Consider the following 23,764-nt stretch of genomic DNA (forward strand, 5'->3'; position numbering starts at 1 on the left):
CCTGAATTTGCATCTGAATTTAGACCCATCAGTTTGTGCAATGTCTTGTATAAAATTTTCTCAAAAGTTCTAGCAAATAGACTTAAGAAAATTTTGCCTAATATTATCACTGAGAATCAAAGTGCTTTTACTAAGAGTCGCCTTATTTCTGACAATATTCTGGTAGCTTTTGAGTCTTTACACAGTATGCAGAGACACACAGGGAAGGAAGGATACATGGCCATTAAGTTAGACATGAGCAAAGCTTATGATAGAGTTGAGTGGGTGTACTTAGAATCGGTCATGGTAAGAATGGGATTCACAGATCACTGGATCAAACTCATGATGTTATGTGTCAAGACGGTGACCTATTCAATTTTGGTGAATGGCGAACCTAAAGGCATGATCACACCAACAAGAGGCATCAGACAAGGCGACCCCCTATCTCCTTTTCTATTCTTGCTTTGTTCTGAAGGTCTTAATGGGCTTCTTAATCAAGCAGCTTACCAAGGACATATAAAGGGTTACTCTCTTTGTAGACATAGTCCACGTCTAACCCACCTTTTGTTTGCAGATGATAGCTTGCTGTTTTGCAGGTCCACCATCGAGGAGTGCCAAAGAGTATTGGATATTCTGGATGTATATAGGAAATGCTCAGGTCAACAGATTAACCGTAGCAAGACGACAATCTTTTTTAGTAAATCTACAAAGGTTGAGTCTAGAGATCAAATTAAATTGACATTGGGAGTTCCTGAAATCATTCAGTATGAGAAATACTTGGGGTTACCTTCGCTGGTGGGTAGAAACAAAAAAGCAAGTTTCAATTATATAAAGGAAAGGGTATGGAAAAAATTGCAGGGGTGGAAGGAAAAACTTCTTTCACAAGCTGGAAGGGAGATTCTAATTAAAGCAGTTGTTCAGGCTATTCCAACCTATACCATGAGCTGCTTCAAACTCCCTGTTGGACTTTGTTCTGAAATTGAGAGCTTAATAAGAAGGTTTTGGTGGGGGCAGAAAGGAGAACGGAGAAAAATTCACTGGGTGAGATGGGACACTCTTTGTCTTCCAAAAAAAGAAGGCGGAATGGGTTTCAAGGATCTAGCAAATTTCAATGATGCTCTTTTGGCCAAACAGGCTTGGAGATTATTTCAAAATAAGGATTCCCTATTCTATAGAGTCTTTAAAATGAAGTTCTTTCCAAACAGCAGTATTTGGGAAGTTCAAGACTCTAGCTCTGGCTCACATGCTTGGCATAGTATCTTAAAAGGAAGAGATGTTCTACTGAAGGGCGCAAGATGGAGGGTTGGGAGTGGAGAAAATATTAGTATCTGGAATGATGCTTGGCTACCATCACTGGAGCATCCACGGGTCTTTTCAGACATTCTTCCAGGTTTTGAAGATGGTAGAGTCTCTGATCTTATTAATCCGAGTACAAGAACTTAGGATGCGAATTTAGTGCACGGTTTATTGTCACCTGAAGAAGCCGCACTAGTTCTCAGCATTCCACTGAGTCGTACCCTAGTGGAGGACAAAATCATTTGGCCTTTCACCCCTTCAGGTAACTATACGGTAAACTCGGGTTCCAAGTTCCTAGCTAAACTAAACTCTATGTTGGTTCCTGCAGGTAATCCGCAGCAACAAAATGAGGTTTGGAAGCTGATTTGGGGGCTCAATGTTCCAAATAAAGTGCGGAATTTCATGTGGCGGGTTTGCAAAGAAGCCATTCCAGCAAAGCATAATCTGTTGAAAAGGAAGATCCTAAATGAAGATAGATGCGAACAATGTGGGGTGGAGTCCGAAACAGCTACCCATGCACTATGGAATTGCTCCACTCTGGACGAAGTTTGGGATAACATTCCAGGCTTTGAAGACCGTAACCAACTTGGCATCTCAAACATCACGGAGCTGATCAAGGTAACGCATGAGAGAAGTTTGAACACGGAACTTATGGCCTCAGTGATGTGGACGGTATGGCACAGACGGAATCAACTCCGTGTAAACTCCAACGCCCTCACCAAAGCCCAGGTTCCTCAACAAGCAAAGCTGGTCCTTGAAATGTTCCAAAATAGTCAACAATCCCTCATGAACCATGCAGCGGACATGAGAACTCAGCAACGTGTGCAGTGGCGTCCTCCTCCAGCTAACTGTGTTAAATTGAACTTCGATGGTGCAATTTTTTCGGAGTTGGGCAAGGCTGGTCTAGGTGTGGTTGTACATGACTCTCATGGGAATGCCATTGCCTCACTGTCAGAACAAGCTCCATTGCCGTTTTCACCAGTCATTGTGGAAGCCATGGCTGCTGCAAGAGCGATTACCTTCGCATAAGAACTTGGTATTAATGAGTTTATGCTTGAAGGAGATTCAGAAGCAGTAATAAACACTCTCCGTAGCTCAGAAGTCTCATTGACAACTTATGGCCATCTTCTTGAATCTGCAAAATCCTCTCTAATTACCAGCAAGTGCATTGCATTTTCCCATATTCGTAGGAGTGGTAATAGAGTAGCACACAACCTAGCTAAACATGCTAGACATGTTAGAGGTTTGTCGGTGTGGGTGGAGGACATGCCACCACACCTCTATGATGTACTTTTTGATGATCCCGGTTGATTTTTCAATAAAATAGCAGTCTTCTTTCTCAAAAAAAAAAAAAAAAAAACGAGAATCCGATATGGTTGTTATTCCTCATGATCTAGAATAAATATAGAAAAACAATAAGCTTGACTTTTTAGTCCCTTTGTTTATTTTGATTTTAATATTTTCTAAAAAATGACTTATCTTTTAAGAATTATTTTCTAAAAAAATATTTAATTTTTCTATATTTAGTAGCAACTTTAAATAAGTTGGAAAATAATCTTTTAACTTTCCTTATTTAACTTGTCTTGAGATAAAGTTGTTTTCAAAAAAAAAAAAAAAATTTAACTTACCTTGAGATAAAGTTTTTTTCAAAACAGATTTAGTAAAAAACAATATCTAAAAAATAAGTCATACTAGTTTTCATTTGACTCATTATTTATGATACTACCAAACACTGGAAAACACAAAATATTATTTTCATACAAAAAGTTTTGATCGAAATAAATGGATGAAAACATTAAACATGTTTTTTTTTTTTGCTTGATCCAATGTTAAAAGGATGTAACTTTTTATAAATAGAATTAATTTAACCAAAAACTCTATCATTTTAGTGAATAATGAAATTATGAAGTTTATTTTAAACGAACATGTTCTAAATAATTCAAAACAATAGATTTCATAGTGAGAAATAAATTACTATTTTCATTAAATCAGGCAATATGTATTAAGTAAAAATACCAATATACTTGAGCACTAGCTAAGAGAATAGGCTATTTGCCTCCAATAGGCCGACAAAAATGAAAAATCACAAAAATTGCAATATTATAATACTAGAAGATCAGCCTATGATTTCGCAATTAATCCAATTTATGCATATTTAAGATGATTTAAGCTTCTCCCTTCAAAACACCTCAATTGAGAGAGCACATTGTTTTTTTCTAGAACTATGATAAGACTAGACTTAAATTATGTATTAATTAAAAATTTTTGTTAGTCTCTAAATAATAATAATAGAACCACTAAATAGCACGTGACATTTTGTGATCAACCTTTTGAACGTACTTCCTCAAAAAAAAAAAAAAAAACCTTTTGAACGTAATTTGTGGTCTTGATGCCATGATGTGGCGATTTACGATTGGTTGAAAATTTCACACTCTACAACTTCATCTTATAATATAATTTTGAAAGTAACTAAAAGAAATTATCTCTTAAAATTTTTAAGATTTTAACAACTATATATTCTAATTGACTTTTGGCCCAAGGTAGGGTCTATTAGTCTTGCTCATGGACGAATTGATCATAATGGACTTCTTTTCCAAACCTATTTAGGCCAATGGGTGAGCACTAAGTAGCGAGTCATGCTCTCTTCAAACATGTGGTCTATCAATGAGCCTGCTTCGTTAGAAATTCTCTAAAATTTTATTTTCAAATTCTTTTATTTTTACAACTCATTTTAGAACTATATAAATTCTCAATCAATTTTTCTAAGAATCTAGATATGCAAATATTTTTACGAAATTCTATCCTTGAAATTATATTTAGAGCTAATTTATTACTAATTCACTTTAAAAATATAGCTATTAACATTCCAGTTCAATAATGTAACCCTTAAGTTTGTCACGTTATGAAGCCATATAAACACAATTGACTTAGATCATCCTAATCATGAAAATTCTTCAAAATTCAAAATGCTATATTATGTTTTTGGAGCATTGTCACCATTTCTGGGTACCTTTATAGTATATTTCCTTTCTTGTTAAGTTGGGAGTAAAAAAACAAAGGAAGAAATAAGGTCATTCAAAGAAGGTTAAGCTGCATGAATGACAACAGATGCTGAATTCAAAGAGCAAACATATAAATATCGAATTCTAATTTAGAGAAAAGCATTGCCCATTGATTCTATTTCTTATTCGTAACCTAAAAAATTAGGAATGTTTGAAATGATTTCTTGCTTTAAGGGACAACCATTTTCCATAGAATCTCAAATATATTTTTATTGTCCGAACTTATTCTAATATATATAATTTCATTGTGTGTGATAAAAAATAGTAGTAACATAGTACAATTCGAAGAATAATTCTGATAACAAGAACTTAAAATTATATTCTGCATGTCATAATGATATCTTTTAAAAAAGAAAATTGTAAAAAAGAAAAAAAAAAAAAGAAGGAAAATCGCTATTCAAAGGAAAACTGTAAAAAGGTTATTACCTTATTAGTAAGAAAATTCCTCGTAGTTTCCAAAGGAAAACGGTAATCGCTATTCATTCATTCATTCAAAAAAAAAAAAAAAAAAAATCGCTATTCAATATTCATTGTTAAAAAAGATCCAAACAAAGTCTAACGGTCTAACCATTGCTTATCCTGGAAGACCAAAACAAAGGAAAAGCCACATGTTTATCCGGAAATAAAGCACATCTGATCTACTATTATTGTCGGCTCCGATCCAAGCCCTTATTTTCTAAATTCACACAAAACCTTTCCTTATCTTTTTTGTTTTCAAGACTTGATGAAAGGATAAATTATGAATGATGAATTATCATTTTACAAATTGATTGATATATTAATACGATATTTTAAAATAAATGTTACGTTCACAACATTTTTATAATACTTTCGCAATAAATCATAAGTGGTAATTTATTATTGGTTTTAATTTGAATTCATAATTTAAATTATTTTTTTATTCACTTATAACAGCTAATAACAACTTACCATTTATAATTTTTTGTGAAAATGTTGTGAAAATATTATGGATATAGCATTTCTCTATTTTTAAACACAAAATAATTTTTTTTTTTTAAAACAAAAATTGAGTATATAGTTCATGTCAATGTGACATTGATTATATTAACTATCAAGTGTTTTTATAACAAAATTTAAAATTGTCATATTCCCACTTTTATTATCCCAATAAATCTAATATAATTCATTTTTCTAATCATGCAAAGATGATGAGATATGATTGTTGCACAATAAAATTGATGTTGAGATAGACCCATGTAAGAATGGTATGTACTAGTCACAAATATTTTTCTCAATGGTAATCACAATTTACTAAATTAACAATTTAACATGTTGTCAAAAAGATTTCCACCACTCATAGCTTATAACTTTAACAAGTCTTAAAAAAAAAAAAAGTGTAATTGGATTTCCTTGAGTTTGCATAAAATAACCCACCAAGTTGGAAAAGATATTTTCGTGCTTCAAGTATATGTATCTTTGCCTCTCAATATGTGAACACCTACATATTATGAGAGAGAAAATATATAAGCTTGAAATATGAAATCTTGTATTAGCTTAACTAGCAAAATTTCGAATTCTCAAATAAGAAACTTTAGCTCAAATTCAGCTTATACTAAAAAAAAAAAAAACTCATTAATTTTTTTTTTCTTTTTAGTAATAAACTTATTAATGTTGTTTTGTTCTAATAAGTATGAAATGGGTTCAAGTTACACATGGTGTAACTCTTTAGAATTACACATTTTTTAAACCATTGAATTTAAGTAGATCCAACGATAAAAAAAAAAAAAAAATCTTCATTAATGCTAAGATCCTAATTGATCTCATTTATTATATCTTATTTAGTACATTCTATACTTATTTCTAAGCCCAACAAATTTATACAGCTGACTCTTTCTCTCTACACCGCACGTCTCTCTCTCTCTCTCTTTGCACGTTTTTTCTCTCTATCTCCTCCACAGCTCTTCTACCTCTACAGTCAGGTCCCGGTAGGCAAAAAAAAAAGCCACATATGGTGCAGATTCAATCTATTGCTTGAATAGGCACAATCTATTGCAGACATAAAAATATTAAACAAGCAGTAGATTGTAGAATGATTGACAACTCAAATAAACAAACAATGTATCCATTGATAGTTGGCTTAACGTGCAAAAAGGTTATGAATCATCGAGGCATTTCGAGGAGTACTATGGCAGGCCAGTGTTGTTAGTAGTGTTGTCCATAGCTTTTGTTCTTAAAAAGCCAAATGGACGAGTTTTGAACTTTGACGTGGTTAACAGATCTAGTTGATAATGTTGCTTGCTTTCTTTTCTTTTGATTAATTTATCATATCAAAGTGGCAGACAAATCCATGAAAGAGGAAAAAAGCAAAAGCATGTAAAACGGAAACCACATGTGGTATTGTATTTGTGTTTGGAAAACTTTCAAATCCTTATACAATTTGAAAAATTAAGTGGTCAATGGTTGTTAGAGTTCTCAATTAATATTTTATTTTAATGTTAAAAAATGACTAAACAAGAGTTGTTCTTTTTTAATATTTTTGTGTCTACAATAGATTGTGCAAATTCAAGCAATAGATTGAATCTGCACCATCTGTGGCTTTTTTTTTTAATTGCTACCGGGGACCTGACCGTGGGGGTAGAAGACCATTGGATTTTTTTTTTTATCGCTACCGGGGACCTGACCGTGGAGGTAGAAGAGCATTGGAGGAGATAGAGAGAAAAAAACGTGCAAAGAGAGAGAGAGAGACGTGCAGTGGAGAGAGAAAGAGTCAACCGTATAAATTTTTTGGAGTTAGAAATAAGTATATAATGTATTAAATAAGAGATAATAAATGAGATCAATTAAGATATTAGCATTAATGAAGATTTTTTTTGACTGTTAGATCTACTTAAATCTAATGGTTTAAAAAAAGTGTAATTTTAAAAAGTTACACTAGGTGTAACTTGAATCCATCTCAATAAGAATTACCGTTTCTTTAAAACAAAAAAAAAAACTCACTAGTGTTTTTAACTGTTGATAATGTGCTAAAAGAAAATTACGTGGATATCCTAAATAAAAATTAAAAATAAAGTAAAATATGTGGTATCTATCTAATATCTATTATTGCCTATTTTAGGACTGAGACATGATGGCAGTGTCGGCAATTTGGCATATACAACTATGGATGTGTTTGAGATCCACTTATTTGGTTGGAATTAAATTTTTTTTGCTGAAAGTATTATAAGTGATGCTAAAAGCTAGCTGAAATAATATATTAAAATTTATAAATAATATTAAAAAATGTAATAATATTTATAAATAGTGGTAAAAATAAGCTGAAAATTAAAATAAACTAAAATTTTAATTTGAAACCAAACAAACCATACAAGTCGTTTTACGTTGTGGATCACGTTCCTTTCTTCCTCGTTTGAAACTAAAGGCAATCTGACTACCTTTTTTTGCTTGTTCTACACCTGGGTTTGTTCACTTTCACACTGTTTAATAAGTCTTTTTGCCAGCTTTGATGTCTGTCTCACTCTTTTTAATGCCATACCCAGTTGAAAACAAAGCGTCATTGATATTGTTTGTTCTTTGCTAGATCAGGTACAACGTTTGTATTTGATGTGATATATTATTGTATGCAAGTCTGATATTTGTGTTTTATTTCATTGTATTTTTATTTTTATTTATTTTATTTTATTATTATCTGGGGTGTCCATGAATATTGAGTTGGTACACTGTGTTTTACTCAAAGATTGTAGTTTTGTAAGGGGAAATGGCTGTTATTGCTTGTGGGAATGGAAATTAATGAGGTCAAGTTTTGGAAGCTGAAAATTCCTTTGTATTCGGAGTAATTTTTGTTGATGGTCTAATTTTTATTACATTGTTTGTTGTTTTTATGATCTGGGGTTACCTGGTTGTCCTATGGAAGCTGAGTTGGTACACTGTTTTACTTAAAGATTGGAGTTTTGTAAGTAGAATGGCTGTTATTGCTTGTGGGTAATGGAAAATTAATGAGGTCAAATTTAGTCTTGGATTGATTTATGTTGATGGTTTAAGTCAGTGCTTGCAAACAAATTTCCAGTGCCATGATATGCTGACTTTGTTTGCTTTCTTCTGTGAAGCTTAGCTTGTTACGGGTTGTTGATTAAAATGGGTTTGAAGTGAAGTTATCCATACCCACAATTGTATGACTCCAAATGGTCAGAATTCTGTAAATGATGATACACAAAGCTGACAAAACTGATGAAGTAAACAATTTAAAGGAGTATATATTTATTTTAATTGATTTTGGATAAAGATTTGGCTACTTGTTAATTTTATTTTACATATCAAAAAAGATTTGGGAACTTGTTTCCCTTGATGTTTTACCAATGCTCTGAAGCACTAAGCACTAGTGTGAACCTCGAATTTATTCTTCTTCTCAATTAATTTGTAGGCTGTATTTCATTGTACCGTCCAAGTGCTTGGTTTTTTTTTGGTAGTCAAAACAACACTTGAAGCCCAGAGCAAACAAGAAAATTTATATGCAACTATACTTGTCACTCTTTATAATGTTCTAATGCAATCTGCTTAATCTTTTGCAGTTTTTGGTCTTAGGGGATTCTAATTGGGTGCCCTTGCATGCTGTTTTAACAACTGGGTTTAAGGAGTTGATATAGAAATTTCAGGGTCCTTTTGGAAGAATGATTCTTTCAGCTCTTTTAACTTCTGTTGGAATCAATCTTGCCCTTTGTTTTTTGTTTTTCACTCTGTACTCTATATTGAGGAAGCAACCGGGTAACATCAATGTCTATGCACCCCGCTTGGTTGCCGAAGGAAAAGCACAACAAAGAGGTCGTTTCAACTTGGAAAGTCTGTTACCGACTGCTAGTTGGGTCAAAAAGGCGTGGCAGCCCTCTGAAGATGAACTCTTGTCAATAGTGGGCTTTGATGCTGTGGTGTTTATGCGCATTTTGACCTTCAGGTAACTGAGATATTTTTTATGCTACCAACTTGAAAGATGCCATTTTATTACATACTAGGGGTTGGCATTTAAAAGGTATTGAAGTCTCTTAGATGAGATTGGGCGGTTTTGTCAATGCATGCATGCATATTCGCACAATGTTATTAAATTCCTAGAGACATTAAAAGCCTTGGAGCAGAAAAATTACTAGTCTTGTCATTTAGATTTAGCTGGACTCATAGATCTTAGATGGTGTTAATTAGGATTTCCGTTTTTGTTGACTCTGACATTTTTACCCTCTCAATTGGTACCAAACCATTTCCACCTTGACCTCCACCATGCTGCCTTTGCTCCTAACACCACCAATGTTGCCAACACAAACTTAATGACTGCAGCCTTGTTATGTTCATATTTCCATTCTCCATCCCAATTCCCTTTGGTGTTGGTAGAATAATGGTTAAATGATTAAATTCACTATTTCCTATCAGTTTGGAATTTTGGGAATAGAGGTAGGCCGTCATGGTATCAGAGTAGGTTCAAACACTATCTACACTCTACCTCCCATTTAAAATTTAAATATTCCACATTTTGGGCCCCACTTATTGGGGAAATTTAGGTCCACATGTGAGGGTATGTGTTAGAATGATGACTATTAGTTTAAGCTTTTGGGATAAGTGATAGTTTATTAGGTGTGATAGATTATGGCTGATTCTTGTGCCAATTCCTCATTTTAAAGTGTACTTATTAAAGTGCTAAGAAGAATAGAAGTGTGAACATCTTAACATGCACTTATTAAGATAAGATGGAAAATATTATCACAATGATAGTCAGCTGTGACCCTCACTATGAGACATATATGGCTGTGGTTGATTATGACACGATTGCAGCACCTGCAGGCCTAAGGCAAGCCCTTGTTTACTTTCTCTCTCATCTTTTGCAAAATTTTATAGCAAAATTTTAATGAAATTGATAATAGGATAATGGGCAAATATTATTAGGGCCAGTTCTCTGCTATTAGATTTTACATTGTCTGTTTGAATCCCTGTCAGGTGACTTGATTGGAAAGGTTGAGTAAGTTGTTGCTTGTCCTGCCAATATATGAGTGTGGAAATTCTACAACTTAGTCATAGACCTGTGGTTGTCCTAAATTGCATAGTCAAGGAACTCATTGGCTTCACCTGGCTAGAGATACACCTAGTGCATTACTCAATGGTGACCTTACTAGTATCTTTTTGATGATAGGACTTGAATGCCTTGGGGCTAAGTTTGGAAGGGAAAGAGAAATCCTTAATTGTGTTTCCTAATATTGACTTAAAAGGGGAAAAAAAAAAAACCTATTACAAATCACAAAAAAGGAATTATTCATTATACTATTGTACTCTCGTTTCAACATCCAATTTAGGTCTTAGTTATTGGGTTTCTCTTCTGATGTTGATGAACTATTAGCTTCTTCGTAACAAGTATTGTACTCTATTCATCTTGCTTAGGGGTGGATTTTTCTACCATCCTTCTTTTCTTCCATTTTTTGATAACACGATACTATGTTAATTTTAATTTTGTTGTGTCAGCACCTTGGTTCTAATGCAGTCATTTGCTCCCCTATTACATGCATCCCATTCAATTATTTTTACCAGCACAGTGGTTAGCCATGTGACTTGTTATTACAGATCTTCATCTAGATTATCTTCAACTGATCAATATCTTTTTGTTTCATGTAGTTTGAAAGTTTTTTCTGTTGCCGGAGTTCTTGGGGTCTTCATTCTTCTTCCAATTAATTTTGTCGGAACTCAGCTAAATGAAGATTCTTCTGATTTGCCAAACAAGTCTTTGGACTCTTTCAGTATTTCAAATGTCAATGATGGCTCAAACAGGTGACTATCAGCTGGCCTGATGAAAATAGTGTAGTTCTTGATAGTGAAGATAAAGATTGTGGTAACTAAGGAGAAATATGACATGAGCTGGTGAAAGAATATATTGTCTGGTTGTTACTTATTTTTCCTGTTTCTAATGATGTCATGTATATCACTGCGTCATATTTCTCAATATTATTCTGGATGTGCTGTTTTCCTATTTAGATGCTTTCAATTCTATCTGCTCCAGAATTTTTACACCAGTGTAGATATGTAAAAGTCAAGAATGTAGAGATAAGAGTGCTCCAGATATCTTTTTATTTTTTATTTTTACCATTCATAACAACAATAGAGTTGATGGTTTTCTCCCTCTGTTTGTGCTTACTTATAGTCAAGGAGGTGGTGTTTAAGCTAGGATAAAAGTGAACAGCTGGGAAATATATTATATCTCCCTTTCCTGAGAATTCAATCTAAACTGTGCTTGTGAGAGAGAAAAAGTTTATGCCTCAAGTATAGTAAATTGAGTGTCTTTGTATCATTGTGAATGTGTATAACTGATTTTGTGAGTAATTTGCACACTACGAAGGTAATTCACTAGTCACTTAAGTTCATTCCTGTTCCTTGATTCTGAGTAGAAAACAATATCACTAGGAAAATATTTCTAACCTAGATAAACTATGCAAGTAAGCATTACCTATCATAATAAATAAATAAACTATGCAAGCATGAAAATGGGTTAATTTGTTTGGGTTGGAACCCTGCTAGTCTGTTAAAGATGTACTTCCTAATACTGGATCCAGCTTGAATATAGTGGTACTGCTGATAGAATTTTCAGTCATATGGTTTGAACTTTGTTGTTGTTGTTGTTGTTGTAGTAGTAGTTGTATGGTTTGAACTTTGTTGGAGGTCCACATTTCTTTTGTTGGTGACTATTAATTAATTGACTATATGTCTTGTATTCTTAGTGTCGAATACTCTTAGTTTCTTCACTGGCTTCTCTTCTTTATTAACTTTCCATTTGGTACTTTCCTATTTCGGTTTTGTAATCGTTTGTAGAAATGTCTAGTCATAGAGTTTGTATTGGAAGTAATTGCTTCCAAGTTTATGTGAATTTATTATATTTTTAAGTAAACATTTAGCAAAACTATGGTGAGGAAATCCTGATTGCTAGTTTTGGCCTTTCTCTAGGTTATGGATTCACTTTTGTGCTGCATATGTTTTCACTGGAGTTGTCTGCTATCTTCTTTATTATGTAAGTGATATTTAATTTGAATTTGCTTGGCTATGCCATTATATTTCCTGGGTCATTTAAAAATTAAAAAAAGAATCGAGAAATCTCAACTTGATGACTTTATGATCTGCAGGAGTACAATTATATTTCATCAAAAAGAATCGCTTGCTTTTACTCATCCAGACCTCAGCCACATCAGTTTACAATATTAGTACGTGCTATTCCTATCCCATCTGGGAGTACCTGCAGTGAAACTGTTGAGAGCTTCTTTAAAGAGAATCACCCTTCTACTTATCTTTCGCATTCTGTGGTTCGGCGAACCAGTAAACTTCAAGGTCTTATTGTAAGCATTCACGTGAAGTTCTGATTGACTTTCTTTGTTTGCCTTTACAATGGTTCAAATTTATTAGGGAAACTTTTCTGAGTATATCTTGTACGATGGTATTTATTTCTTACTTACTATTTATAGGTTAATCTTTTGACATGTCTATGTTTGAATGACATCTGCTCCCCCCTCTATAGCAATGCCTAAACAAGTTTCCATTCGTAATGTGTTGAATGGTTATCTTCTATCGGTGCAATTTTGTTGTATTTTGATTTGTTAGCTCTTCAGAATGAAGTCATTTCAAGATCAACCTGCATTAGTACTTGCTTTATTAGAGGTGAAAAAAGGTAATGTTAAGAAGTATAGTTTTGGGTTATTAATGATGATTAGCTCTAAGGTGATTGATGAGGTGAGACAAGGCATGGCATGTCAAGAAGTTGAATTTAATTTTAGTAATAGGTGTGATAGTGTCATCCTATGAAGATATTTAAATTCTTCAATTCTTGCCTTCTCCAATGACACTCGATGATTTTCTGGCTTAGTATTGATATGCAGGAGGAGTGCTCTAATAAATTTTGTAAATAATGTAAGATTTATGATCTCTATATCTCTTTTCTTTTTGTAAATTCTGAGGTATATAAATATATATTAGACGTGTGTGTGTGTACAAATATAAAGATAGTATAGAAAGACTGTTCTCTTTATCAATTATTACAGTTGATAGGTGATAATTAAACTATTATTCTTTTTTGTTTGGGTTTAGATGTACGACAAAATTTAGGCATATATGTATGTCAATGTATTTGAGTTTGGGTTAGCATAGAATATTTTGTGATGCTGATTGAAGAAGAAATTCAAGCTCTGGAAATTTTGCACGAGCGAAACACGTCTCGCTCAAGCAAAACCAAAATTTCTTGAGCAAAACATTAAAGACAAAATTTTCCAGTATTTCACTTGATGTTCGCTCGAGTGAAATCTTAAGGTCTGCAATTCTGATTTTTGCTAGAAAATGGATTCCTGCTCAACTTTTACTCTATTTTGTGAACCATATAAGCCACTTGTTGCATAAGTTTTTAATCAAAGAAAGACTACTATACCAAAGCTAAAACCTTCAGATCTTGAAACCTTCTTCCTAAGTCTAAATTGAGAAAAATACTCCTTGTGCTTAGAGCAATATCAAAGTGTGTGTTCTTGATAATACCTTGTGCCTTAAACCTTTCTTTGAAACCACACAGATTCTTTCCAGTCAGTTAACTGTAGCAAATCTTTGAGGTGTTCCTTGGAATGCCAAAGGTTATGGTTCATGTGGACAGGGTTTGTTCATGGAGATGATCACCATAGAAGGACTCTAGAGATTCTGGGATTACTACAACAGGAAGGTAGGTGGGGCATTTGTTGAGGTTACATTGAGTCTAGGACTGCAAAGGTTTTGTGAGTGTAGACTATTGTAACTGTTCCTTTATAGTGGATTTTCTGTGGGATTAGATTCCCGAAGTGGTTTTTCCATTGAAGAAGTTCATCATTGGTTTTCCACTTTGTTACTAAATTTTTGTGTGCTCTTTTATTTTATTTTTAAATATATTTATTTCTTTAGATTTGGTTTTTGGTATGTGTGGTTAATATATTTTCTTGTGCTAGAATCCATAATCAACTTGTGTATTCAATCAACAATTCTGCTGCTTAGTTAATGAGGGGCCTAAACTAGGTTTTTTCAATTGGTATTTGAGCGTTCAAAAGACATAGGGGTTAAAACAGATTTTTCAGCTGTGGGGGGTTTACCATTCTTGTTTAATCTTCTTTTTCTTTTTAATATAAAAAAAAGTTTCTGGTTTCTAACAGCCGTACATTTATTTTTTGCAGAGTGATGCAGAGAAGTTGTACAGAAGGCTTGCCCAATTGAAACTGAAAAATCATACTTCACAGAGGTTTGGGCGTGATGGGTTTTTGGGAATATTTGGACGCAAAGTTGATCTTTTAGATCATTATGAAAAGAAATTGGAAGATGTAGAACATAACGTGAGATTGGAACAATCTTCATTGGCTGGAAAGGTATGCTATTCATCTTTTGCGCGCGCGCGCGTGTGTATACATAATCCAAGTAGACGATTTGATAATGAAAAACATAATGTCATGAACAGTGTTTTCCGTATGGAAGCTACTTAAGGGTTCTTTTTGGCCATTATCTAATTGTAGGCACCGAAATATAAGTAAGATTAAACTTAAGAATTACAAAACTAGGAACTCACAATACCAAACAGCACCTACCCTGTAAAGTCCTGTTTTGTTTTGTTTTACTTTATTTTATTTATTTATAATATTTCCGTTTTGGGTAATTGGCCAGTATCCTTTCTAGTTGCCAGCAATGTAGTTGTTTAAAATGGTTGCAAATCTTTGGACTATTTTTCAAGTGATTTCGCCCACCTGACTGTCCCGAACACTGACAACCAGTTTGACCCTATTCATAGCAATTTATCCAAGTTTATATGCTTAAAATATTATTGTGGATATGGTAGCATGTATAGAGCCTCCAAAATAATTAGCACCAAAGTATCCAAAGTTGTGTTTTTGATTCTTGGAAGATTTAATTTGATTTGATTTATTTTTGTTGGCTTATAATATGAACCACATATATGCACCCAGTTTATATTTTCTCTTCTTCCAAAAGCAACGATATCATAAATGATATAATCCAAAGAGTTTTATGTTGGTCGGTGGGTGGGTGGGTGTGTTGGTGGCAAACATTGCATGATGTGCTTGCTTGTGACAAGCATAATTGCATAAGCTAAGCAATGTAATGAGAACACAGATATTGGTACTGGCGTCAAACTTTGACAGGACAATGTGCAAGTGGATGGACTATACATTATACATATGCCAGTGTCTGTTGTGGATAAAGAGAAACCTCCAATTGCAGGAAAGGGTAATATAGGGGTGTCATAAATTATCAACATGCACACACACTTAGAAACTGACTTAAAGATTTCTTTTTAAATAGATGGTGATGAAAGTGCATGCAATCATATATAACTCTTAGTCTCTTGATTTTCTGTGAGGTTCTATGGCATAGAATTAGGTGAAAGCAAGCTTAGCTGAAAAGTTTTTCGGTTGTTGTACTGAGGACCTAGGATTTTGCCTTCATCAGGGATTTTGAGGAAGAAGGACCTGGACATGGGTCCAAGTGGCCTTTCCATTGGGTTGAAAAGAAAAGATTACTGCCCCTGTTGCATTTTGCTGATCATCTTTTCCTTTTTTTGGATGTCACATTATAGATGCCCATTTTGGATACTTGATATCAAAAAGGTTGATAAATTTACTAAATAGCCCTTCCAGATGTTAAAGAGTATCAAAAGGAAATATAATGATGAATTCAGAAAAATTGAAGTTCTAGAGAGTAATCATGATGATTCTAAAAAAAGCTGGAATTCTCGTAAAATGACCAACAATTTTTGAAATGGAAAAGTATATAATATTAGTAGCCCTCAATGTGTGAATGAATTCCATTTTTTATATAATAGGCATGTGATTGTGAACATATTTATCAATATAGCATCAATGCAGTGGATAGAATAATATATTAGAACATATACAAGCTCTCATATATGTTGTTACCACTGTTCACTACATGTTAACATTGGGAATTTGTGCATTGACATGCATACATTCTATCCTTTAAAAGATAAATTCTATATTAATTGGTTTTAAACATTAATATGAAGATGATATCTGATACAGTTAATTTTTCCATCATGCTTTTCAACTGTAATAGGAAGTCTCTGCTGCCTTTGTGTCATTCAAGTCACGGCTTGGTGCTGCCGTGGCCTTGCACATCCAACAAGGCATAAATCCCACAGAGTGGATCACTGAACGAGCTCCTGAACCTCATGATGTTCACTGGCCTTTCTTCTCTTCTTCTTACCTAAAAAGATGGATATGCACTCTCATGGTGTTTGCTGCATGTGCTGCTCTTACAATTTTATTTCTTATTCCAGTCGTAATCGTGCAAAGTCTTACAAATCTTGATCAGTTGGAGACCTGGTTCCCTTTCCTAGAAGGCATACTAAGTTTGTATGTGGAAATCTTACTTCATAATTTATTGAATCTCATTCTTCCCAAAGTTAAAGCATGCCATAGATTTTTTTTTTCTTCACAAAATTATGCATTTTGTTAATATTAATGACACAGGAATGTGCAATATGTTGGTTTGCAGAACCGTTGTCAGTCAAGTGATAACAGGATATCTTCCCAGTCTCATTCTTTCAACGTTCCTATCATTTGTGCCACCTATCATGATAATTTTTTCCTCTATGCAAGGATATATCTCTCACAGTCGGATAGAAAAAAGTGCATGTATCAAGGTATTGTGGTTTACTATATGGAATATTTTCTTTGCAAATGTACTATCAGGAACAGTTCTCTACCAAGTCAGTGTCTTCCTTGAGCCCCAAAAGATTCCCAGTGTACTAGCTGAAGCTGTTCCAGCACAGGTGAGTAGATATTTCCATCAACAGTTTGGAATTCTTTGGAATATTTTTATGAAGATATATAAACTTTTCTGTCAATAAATAAAAGGCTAAACTCCGTATATAAAGGTGACCTCTGCGTTGCAGTATCATTATTAATGGTGTTAACTGCTCAAAGTTGTGTCATAAATGCCTAATTATGCAATAATAAGGGATTATTGTCTGGTGCAAAGGCAGTATCTTTAAGAATTTCAAGCGCACATATTCAGGTTTGAGTGGTAAGAGCTGTCACTTTGTGCCAAAAGGGTTAGGACTGTAACTTGCTGACCCCTTCTCACCTGGCAGGTCCAGCATAGGACAATGGTTGGGCCTTTTCCAAATGTGTAACTCATCCTTAATAGTAATGAAAATGGTACTTAGGATTGGAAGGGAACATGATGCCTACGTAGGAATTTGCATTGGGCCAAGTTTAGTAATGCTTGTATTTAAGAGATTCGCAAGACCTAACTCATTATATTACATCCATGATACTAGAAAATCCTGAATTCTTTGGGTAAAATTTTGCTGTGCAGAGTTTAGATGTCTTTTTGCATGATTGTGTAATCAAGGTTGTTGATTCTTATTAATTTCTAGAATACACAAATGTGGGGTTTTCTGTGAATCAAATGTTAGTCTGCGTGTACAGATTTTGGATTAGCTTTACTCTCATGATTATACTATCAAGATGCTGAATGCAATTGATTTATCTTTCTTCTTTTTTATTTTTTGGTGACAAATGGCTCTTTCATTATTATTTTCCAAGTGAAAAATGATGAACATCAAAATAATCTATCATTAGTTAGCACTTAAGAATATTTGTATTATTTTGTAGGAAACTAGGTTTTGTGGCTTTAAATGTTGGCGTAAACTATTGAAACTATTTCTTAATACTATGATTGACAATATGATATGGGTTCTTTTCTTTGGATGTAGGCATCATTCTTCATTGCATATGTTGTGACATCTGGATGGACAAGTCTGTCCTCAGAACTCTTTCGATCAATTCCCCTTCTGTGCAATTTTTTCAAAAGAGTATTTTCAGGAAAAAATGATGATGAATTTGAGGTTCCATCAATTCCTTACCACAGTCAAATTCCCAAGATTATTTTCTTTGGACTTCTTGGCATAACATACTTCTTCCTCTCTCCACTGATTCTGCCATTTCTCTTGGTTTACTATTGTATGGGATACATAATCTACCGCAACCAGGTTAGTGGAATGCCTTCCTTTGTATTTCTGCAACTCATTTTTCTACTTATGAGCATCATTCACTCATCTCTTTCTCCTAGTTACTAAACCAAAAAAACAAAAAACTGTGTGACAAACAAGGCTCAATTTCTCAAAAAAAAAAAAAAAAAATATATATATATATATATATATGCAAAGAAACAGAAAAAGAAAATTTTAGATGTACCTCTCATGACACTAACCCACTTGGTTTATCAATGCTCTTAAAGGTGTAAACAAATATAAGATTGTAATCACGTTATTCAAGTCACAAATCAACTGTGGATGTATGGTCTAACCAAATGTACAAGCTAAAAGCACTTGGATTCTCTTTTTTCAGTATATTGGATGAAATGTGAACTTGATTATATTAATCTTTAATTTTAATTGAGTTGTTTGACTTTAAATATCTAGAACTAATAAATTTTAGCTAAGTCTATTGTAAAACTTGAAAGCAAATGATGAGACTATGAGCATATGTAACTTGAGGTGTCTTGATCTTTCATTTTGGATTGTGCATGTCCTTTGGTTTGTCATATGATGTTTCTTCATTAACAAAATAAATGGATACTTTCTTATTTAAAAATAAATAATGTTCATATTCAAGAGAAAAGCTGATATTGGAAAGAAGTTGAACAAAGGACTCAAAATAATATTGGTTTCGAAGTTTTTTTTTTTGGTAAGTAACAACAAATTTATTAACAAGAAAAAAAAACCAAGTACACCGGGGTGTACTCAGTGAGAAGTAAAATCAATATCGGTTTCAAAAAGTTATTCCATGAAACATATTTTGGTCTGTCTGGAAAATACGAAAAGAATTGTGTCAGAGAAAAAAAATCCTTATTATAAACTGTAGGAAAGGGTTAATCACTTTTTGGGTTCAGAAAACAATTCTTAGTCTTGTATATGGTTTTTTCCTCAATTCACATATATTTTTAGCTAGTACATGAGCCAAAAATACTGTGACTTTGATGGTTGGTGGCCTTTGTTGGATTTTTCTTAGCTATGGGGACAAGAACTATTGGAATTAGCTATTGAGATTTGTATGGGACCCATATGGGACTGTAATCATCCGTACAAAACTTTATTATCAAAGCAGGACTCTTTGATAGTGTTTGAAACTTCAAACCACTGTTTGGGCTACTAGTTATATCAATTAAAATTTTAAATTTGGTTCAGGGAGAAATATTATTATTTTCCAAAGTTTGGTACCTACTTTTAACTGTTTATAATGACATTTTTGCACAGCTATTGAATGTATATGCACCCAAGTATGAAGCTGGTGGAAGGTTTTGGCCTATAGTCCACGATTCAACAATATTTTCTCTGGTGCTGATGCATATTATTGCCATTGGAATATTTGGGCTTAAGAAGCTTCCCTTAGCTTCCAGTTTAATTATTCCTCTTCCAATTCTCACGCTTCTTTTCCATGAGTACTGCCAGAAACGGTTTCTACCCATATTCCAAGCTTATCCTAATGAGGTACTTGGTGTGCCAATAATATTAATTTTCCTGATTCCTCCGTTTTATTGTTCTACACAATATTCCAATTTCTATATCCTTCCTTTATTTTATTTTATTTTATTTTTATTTTCTCTTATACCCCCCGTTATCAGTACCTCTTTATAGCATGTCTCATCTGATGGTTGGGAAATTCTTATATTCCTCTATGTCCATTAATGTTTTTTATGATTTGGTGGAATTATTATTGTTATTTATGGTGTCCTGTGTCTTTCTTAGCAACTAAGGATGTCATGTCAAAAAATATCTTGAGCCTACAATTCATCCTTGTCCAATGTAAAATGGCACCCATTTACTTAATAAAATAGAATTATACAGTTCACTCGGCAAATATTTTTTTGTCTTTAGTTTTGGCGTGCAAGCTAAAGTCAACAGTTAATTGACAAGCTGAGAAATAATACACATCAAACATGTACTAATCCAAGTAGCATATGTTACATAATTCCAGTTTTCCCTTTTCATCTTTCCAATGGGATGATGCATAATTACAGCAACTTTATGGCAAATGAGAATCAGCTTCAAGAGTCTTGAAAATACTATGAGACTCACTTGGGAGCTTGACTAGGTCTGAAGTTCAATGTATTTGGTCTAATAATGCATAATTGCTATTTGCTAAACTTGGGCTGGAAATGTTTTAATTACATTTTATTGTGCAACAGTAATTTTATAGTATTGGATAGTAGTTTTTTTAGGGGGTGGGGGGTGTACATACTGATCCATTTGCATGGTATGGGATTAACACTTAGTAATTTAATACAATCTATGAGGGTTAGGCATTCTATTATGATCCTAGGATGGAATGTCAATGTTCTGCAAATAGATTTCATAGGGGGAGTTTAATAAAGATCCAAATGAAGTAACAAATCTCACATATAGTTTTTCAACATCATCAAGAAATACAAAACAGAGGAAGCATGTATACTCTATGAATTTTTCAATGCAATGGAGAGATCTCATGAAACTTGGGAATTTATGAATTAGAAAATGACCAAATTGATTAGGTATCATAACCAGAGTGCTGACAATGGAGAGATACTAAAATTTTCTTTCTGGCACTATCAATGATTGCTGGAAAGGATTACTAAAGGTTTCAGGTTTTAGTGACCAATGATCGACAGAAATTACCTTGGAGTTTTTTTATATCAATCCCCATGATCCAACAAAATGTAAGCCATATTGTGGTGTCAATCATGACTTTACCCAATATCCAGAAATTGATCTCTTTCCCAACTTTAATAGATTTGTCTAGTGTAAATAACACTTGATATCTGAGGATCTGATTAATGGAAAATGGGTTCAGTCTGATAATTTGTGGCACATGTATAGACAGCCTCTGTGAACCAGCTGATTGGTAGGGATTTGTAAGGCTCTTTTGGTGTTTATCATGTTTTTATTATAAATTATGTATAATACTTTTCAGTTGTTATATATGGTCCATTTACATTACTGTCATCTGGACATGCTCCCTCTTGTTAGCCTTGACCACCATCTTGAATGTTTATTTTTTTCTGTACATCCCCAGATCTTCACTTTTACAGGGTTCTGAGTTCTTTAATGCTGGTGAAATTGCCTCCTATTTATTAATCATCACCCCTGTTAAAATCTCGAGCACTTCAGCAGGCTCAATATCATATAGAACATATAACAAGAGGCTACCTTTTAATTATCCTTTTTGGCTGTTTCTGACACTGGCATCCCTCTCTTGTACATTATTGTTTTGGATTCTAGTTTCAAAGCAGTCGCCTTCACAGAAATAGTTATGGCTTAAAATATGGTTAGTAAAGCAGGCAGAACTGGAGCTTGGGATTGACCTTATAACCTTCACATTTTGTAGAATGATGAAATTTTCTTGATAAAAAGTTAAAACAGGAGCATTTGTACGCTAGTATATTATCAAGTCAATGTTGCTATATAGCATCATTCATCCTTCTTATTCTCAACTTTTTTTAAGGATAAAATTTAGGTACAATTCCTAAGTTTCACTATTTCTTTAACATTTTGTTGTTTTCTTGTACAAAATTTTTGTTGTTCATTCTTTCCATACCCACCGGCACTAACCTGAATTGTTGTCTTGTGCAGTGTTTGGTAAAGAAAGATAAAGAGGACCTGAATGATCCTACCATAACTGAATTTTATGAGAACTTAGTCACTGCATATAGAGATCCTGTCCTGTCAATGCAGTATCCCGTAAGCACTGATGGGCGCAACACTCCACTTCTTCACACTGCTTAAGTCTGAAGTAGACAGATTGTCTTCTGGCATCAAGCTCATGCATCAAAATATTGTTTGATCGTGTTGTATTTGCCACCATCTTCTGCATTACATTGGTTCTGAGGAGACCATTGTTTTGGTCCGTTCTCAGTACCATGACTTTGTTAAAAAAAAAAAATTCCAGATCTTTCAATCATGTCTGTATATGTTTGGTTGTTTGTTTGTTTTTGTTTTTGTTTTTTTTGGATAAGGTCTGTATATGGTTTTTTTTTTTTTTTTCATTGGAAGAATATGTACCTAATTTCTTTTCTTTTGGGAAATACCATAGGGGACCAAGGATGTGAATAAAAAGATTAGGATAAAGTATATATTTTGTCTTTGAAATGTAGTCTAATATAAGTTCCATTTTCGTGTGCGTTTAGCTCTAAATTAAAAAGTTAGCTTATTTTACTATTTGACTTATTTTTGTAATTATTCATGGGCCTCACTGTATTTTTTGATACTATTCATGAATTTTACTGTATTATTTCAGCTAATTTTTACTTTTATTTACAATATTTTTAGCAAAAAGTTTTTAATTTTAGCAAAATAAGGAGATCTCAAACAGACTCTTCATCTCCTAAGAGATAACACAATTGGATGGGGATCACATTTCATTTTGCGAAGTTCAGTAATTCAAACCTTCCTTCACCCTCATCTTAGGGCCAAAAAGTACTAATGTAAAGATTTAAAAAAAAAAAATATATATATATATATATTAATTTTGTTCTTTAGTCCATTTACAATTAAACTTATCTAATATCTCAGCCTTTTATTCTGTTTGTGATTTCTTAATGGTATATAGACTGAAGTATGAAAGATAGTTTTGAAATTTTTAGATGATTTGAAAGATGATAATCCAACTTAAACTGAATTTTAGGGACAAAAATATATGTTTTCAATGAAAAAATTACTGGTGATTGAAACTTCTTATTGTGTTATATGTAAAGAAAGGACTTTGGCACTGTTTCGATTGGGTTCCTCTCCTATCTTCTCTCTCCTCCAATCGTTGATTTCTCTATATTCCAAATGAGTAAATTCAAATTATGTTGAGAGCAATGTGGCTTGCTAACATTGTCTGTTCTCCTAAATGGGTAGAACTCAAGTTCAAGTCCTCCCTCCCTCCCTTAATCTCTAATTTCCCTATGTTCCAATATGAGTAAATTTGCACTACGTTAAGAATTAATAGCATTTACCACTGCGCACCCTTGATACTGTGGTCACTTCATAAGTATAAATGCTTGTGGGGTGTGGGGGGTAAGTGTCAGGCCTCACTACCTCCGCTGCTACCACCACCAGACGGAATTTTGGGTTGAAGAAAATAGTTTTTGGGCACCGGTCACGCCTTCCTCCCATGCCCACGCCTTCCTTTAAGCACTGATCACCAAAAAAAAAACAAAAAAACAAAAAAAAAAGAGAGAGAGAGAGAGAGAGAGAGAGAGAGAGAGAGAGAGAGAGAGAACAGAACAGAAATAATGAAAGAGAGGAGAGAGAAATTTTGAGGGAAAAGTAGAATTTTTTTTTTTTTTTTTACAATACTGCTACAGTGCAATTCTACCTTTAGAATTGCACTATAGCAGTATTGCTAATTTTTTTGCAATACTTGGTATATAGCATTCCGGATGTGGGAGGATTTTGA

At 33.5% G+C, this 23,764-nt stretch overlaps 1 protein-coding gene across 4 annotated transcripts; it reads left to right on the plus strand.

Moving 5' to 3' along the window:
- The first annotated feature begins 7,648 nt into the window (after nucleotides 1-7,648).
- LOC111987262 (CSC1-like protein HYP1) lies at nucleotides 7,649-22,501 on the plus strand. Of its 4 annotated transcripts, none has more exons than XM_024018958.2 (12): nucleotides 7,660-7,880; nucleotides 8,402-8,527; nucleotides 8,864-9,243; nucleotides 10,941-11,093; nucleotides 12,261-12,324; nucleotides 12,437-12,646; nucleotides 14,489-14,677; nucleotides 16,395-16,693; nucleotides 16,836-17,112; nucleotides 18,061-18,336; nucleotides 19,603-19,836; nucleotides 21,955-22,501. In XM_024018958.2, the coding sequence occupies exons 3-12, from the start codon at nucleotides 8,963-8,965 to the stop codon at nucleotides 22,105-22,107; spliced, it is 2,136 nt and encodes a 711-aa protein (XP_023874726.1). In that variant the 5' UTR covers nucleotides 7,660-7,880; nucleotides 8,402-8,527; nucleotides 8,864-8,962; the 3' UTR covers nucleotides 22,108-22,501. The 4 variants fall into 4 exon arrangements, with proteins under 4 accessions (XP_023874728.1, XP_023874726.1, XP_023874727.1 ...); XM_024018959.2 differs by having other exon boundaries at nucleotides 8,407-8,527; XM_024018960.2 differs by lacking the exon at nucleotides 8,402-8,527 and having other exon boundaries at nucleotides 7,649-7,754.
- Nucleotides 22,502-23,764: the final 1,263 nt, after the last annotated feature.

This window comes from Quercus suber, unplaced genomic scaffold, assembly GCF_002906115.3.
Source record: "Quercus suber isolate HL8 unplaced genomic scaffold, Cork oak 2.0 scaffold_79, whole genome shotgun sequence".
In the NCBI taxonomy this organism is placed as follows: domain Eukaryota; kingdom Viridiplantae; phylum Streptophyta; class Magnoliopsida; order Fagales; family Fagaceae; genus Quercus; species Quercus suber.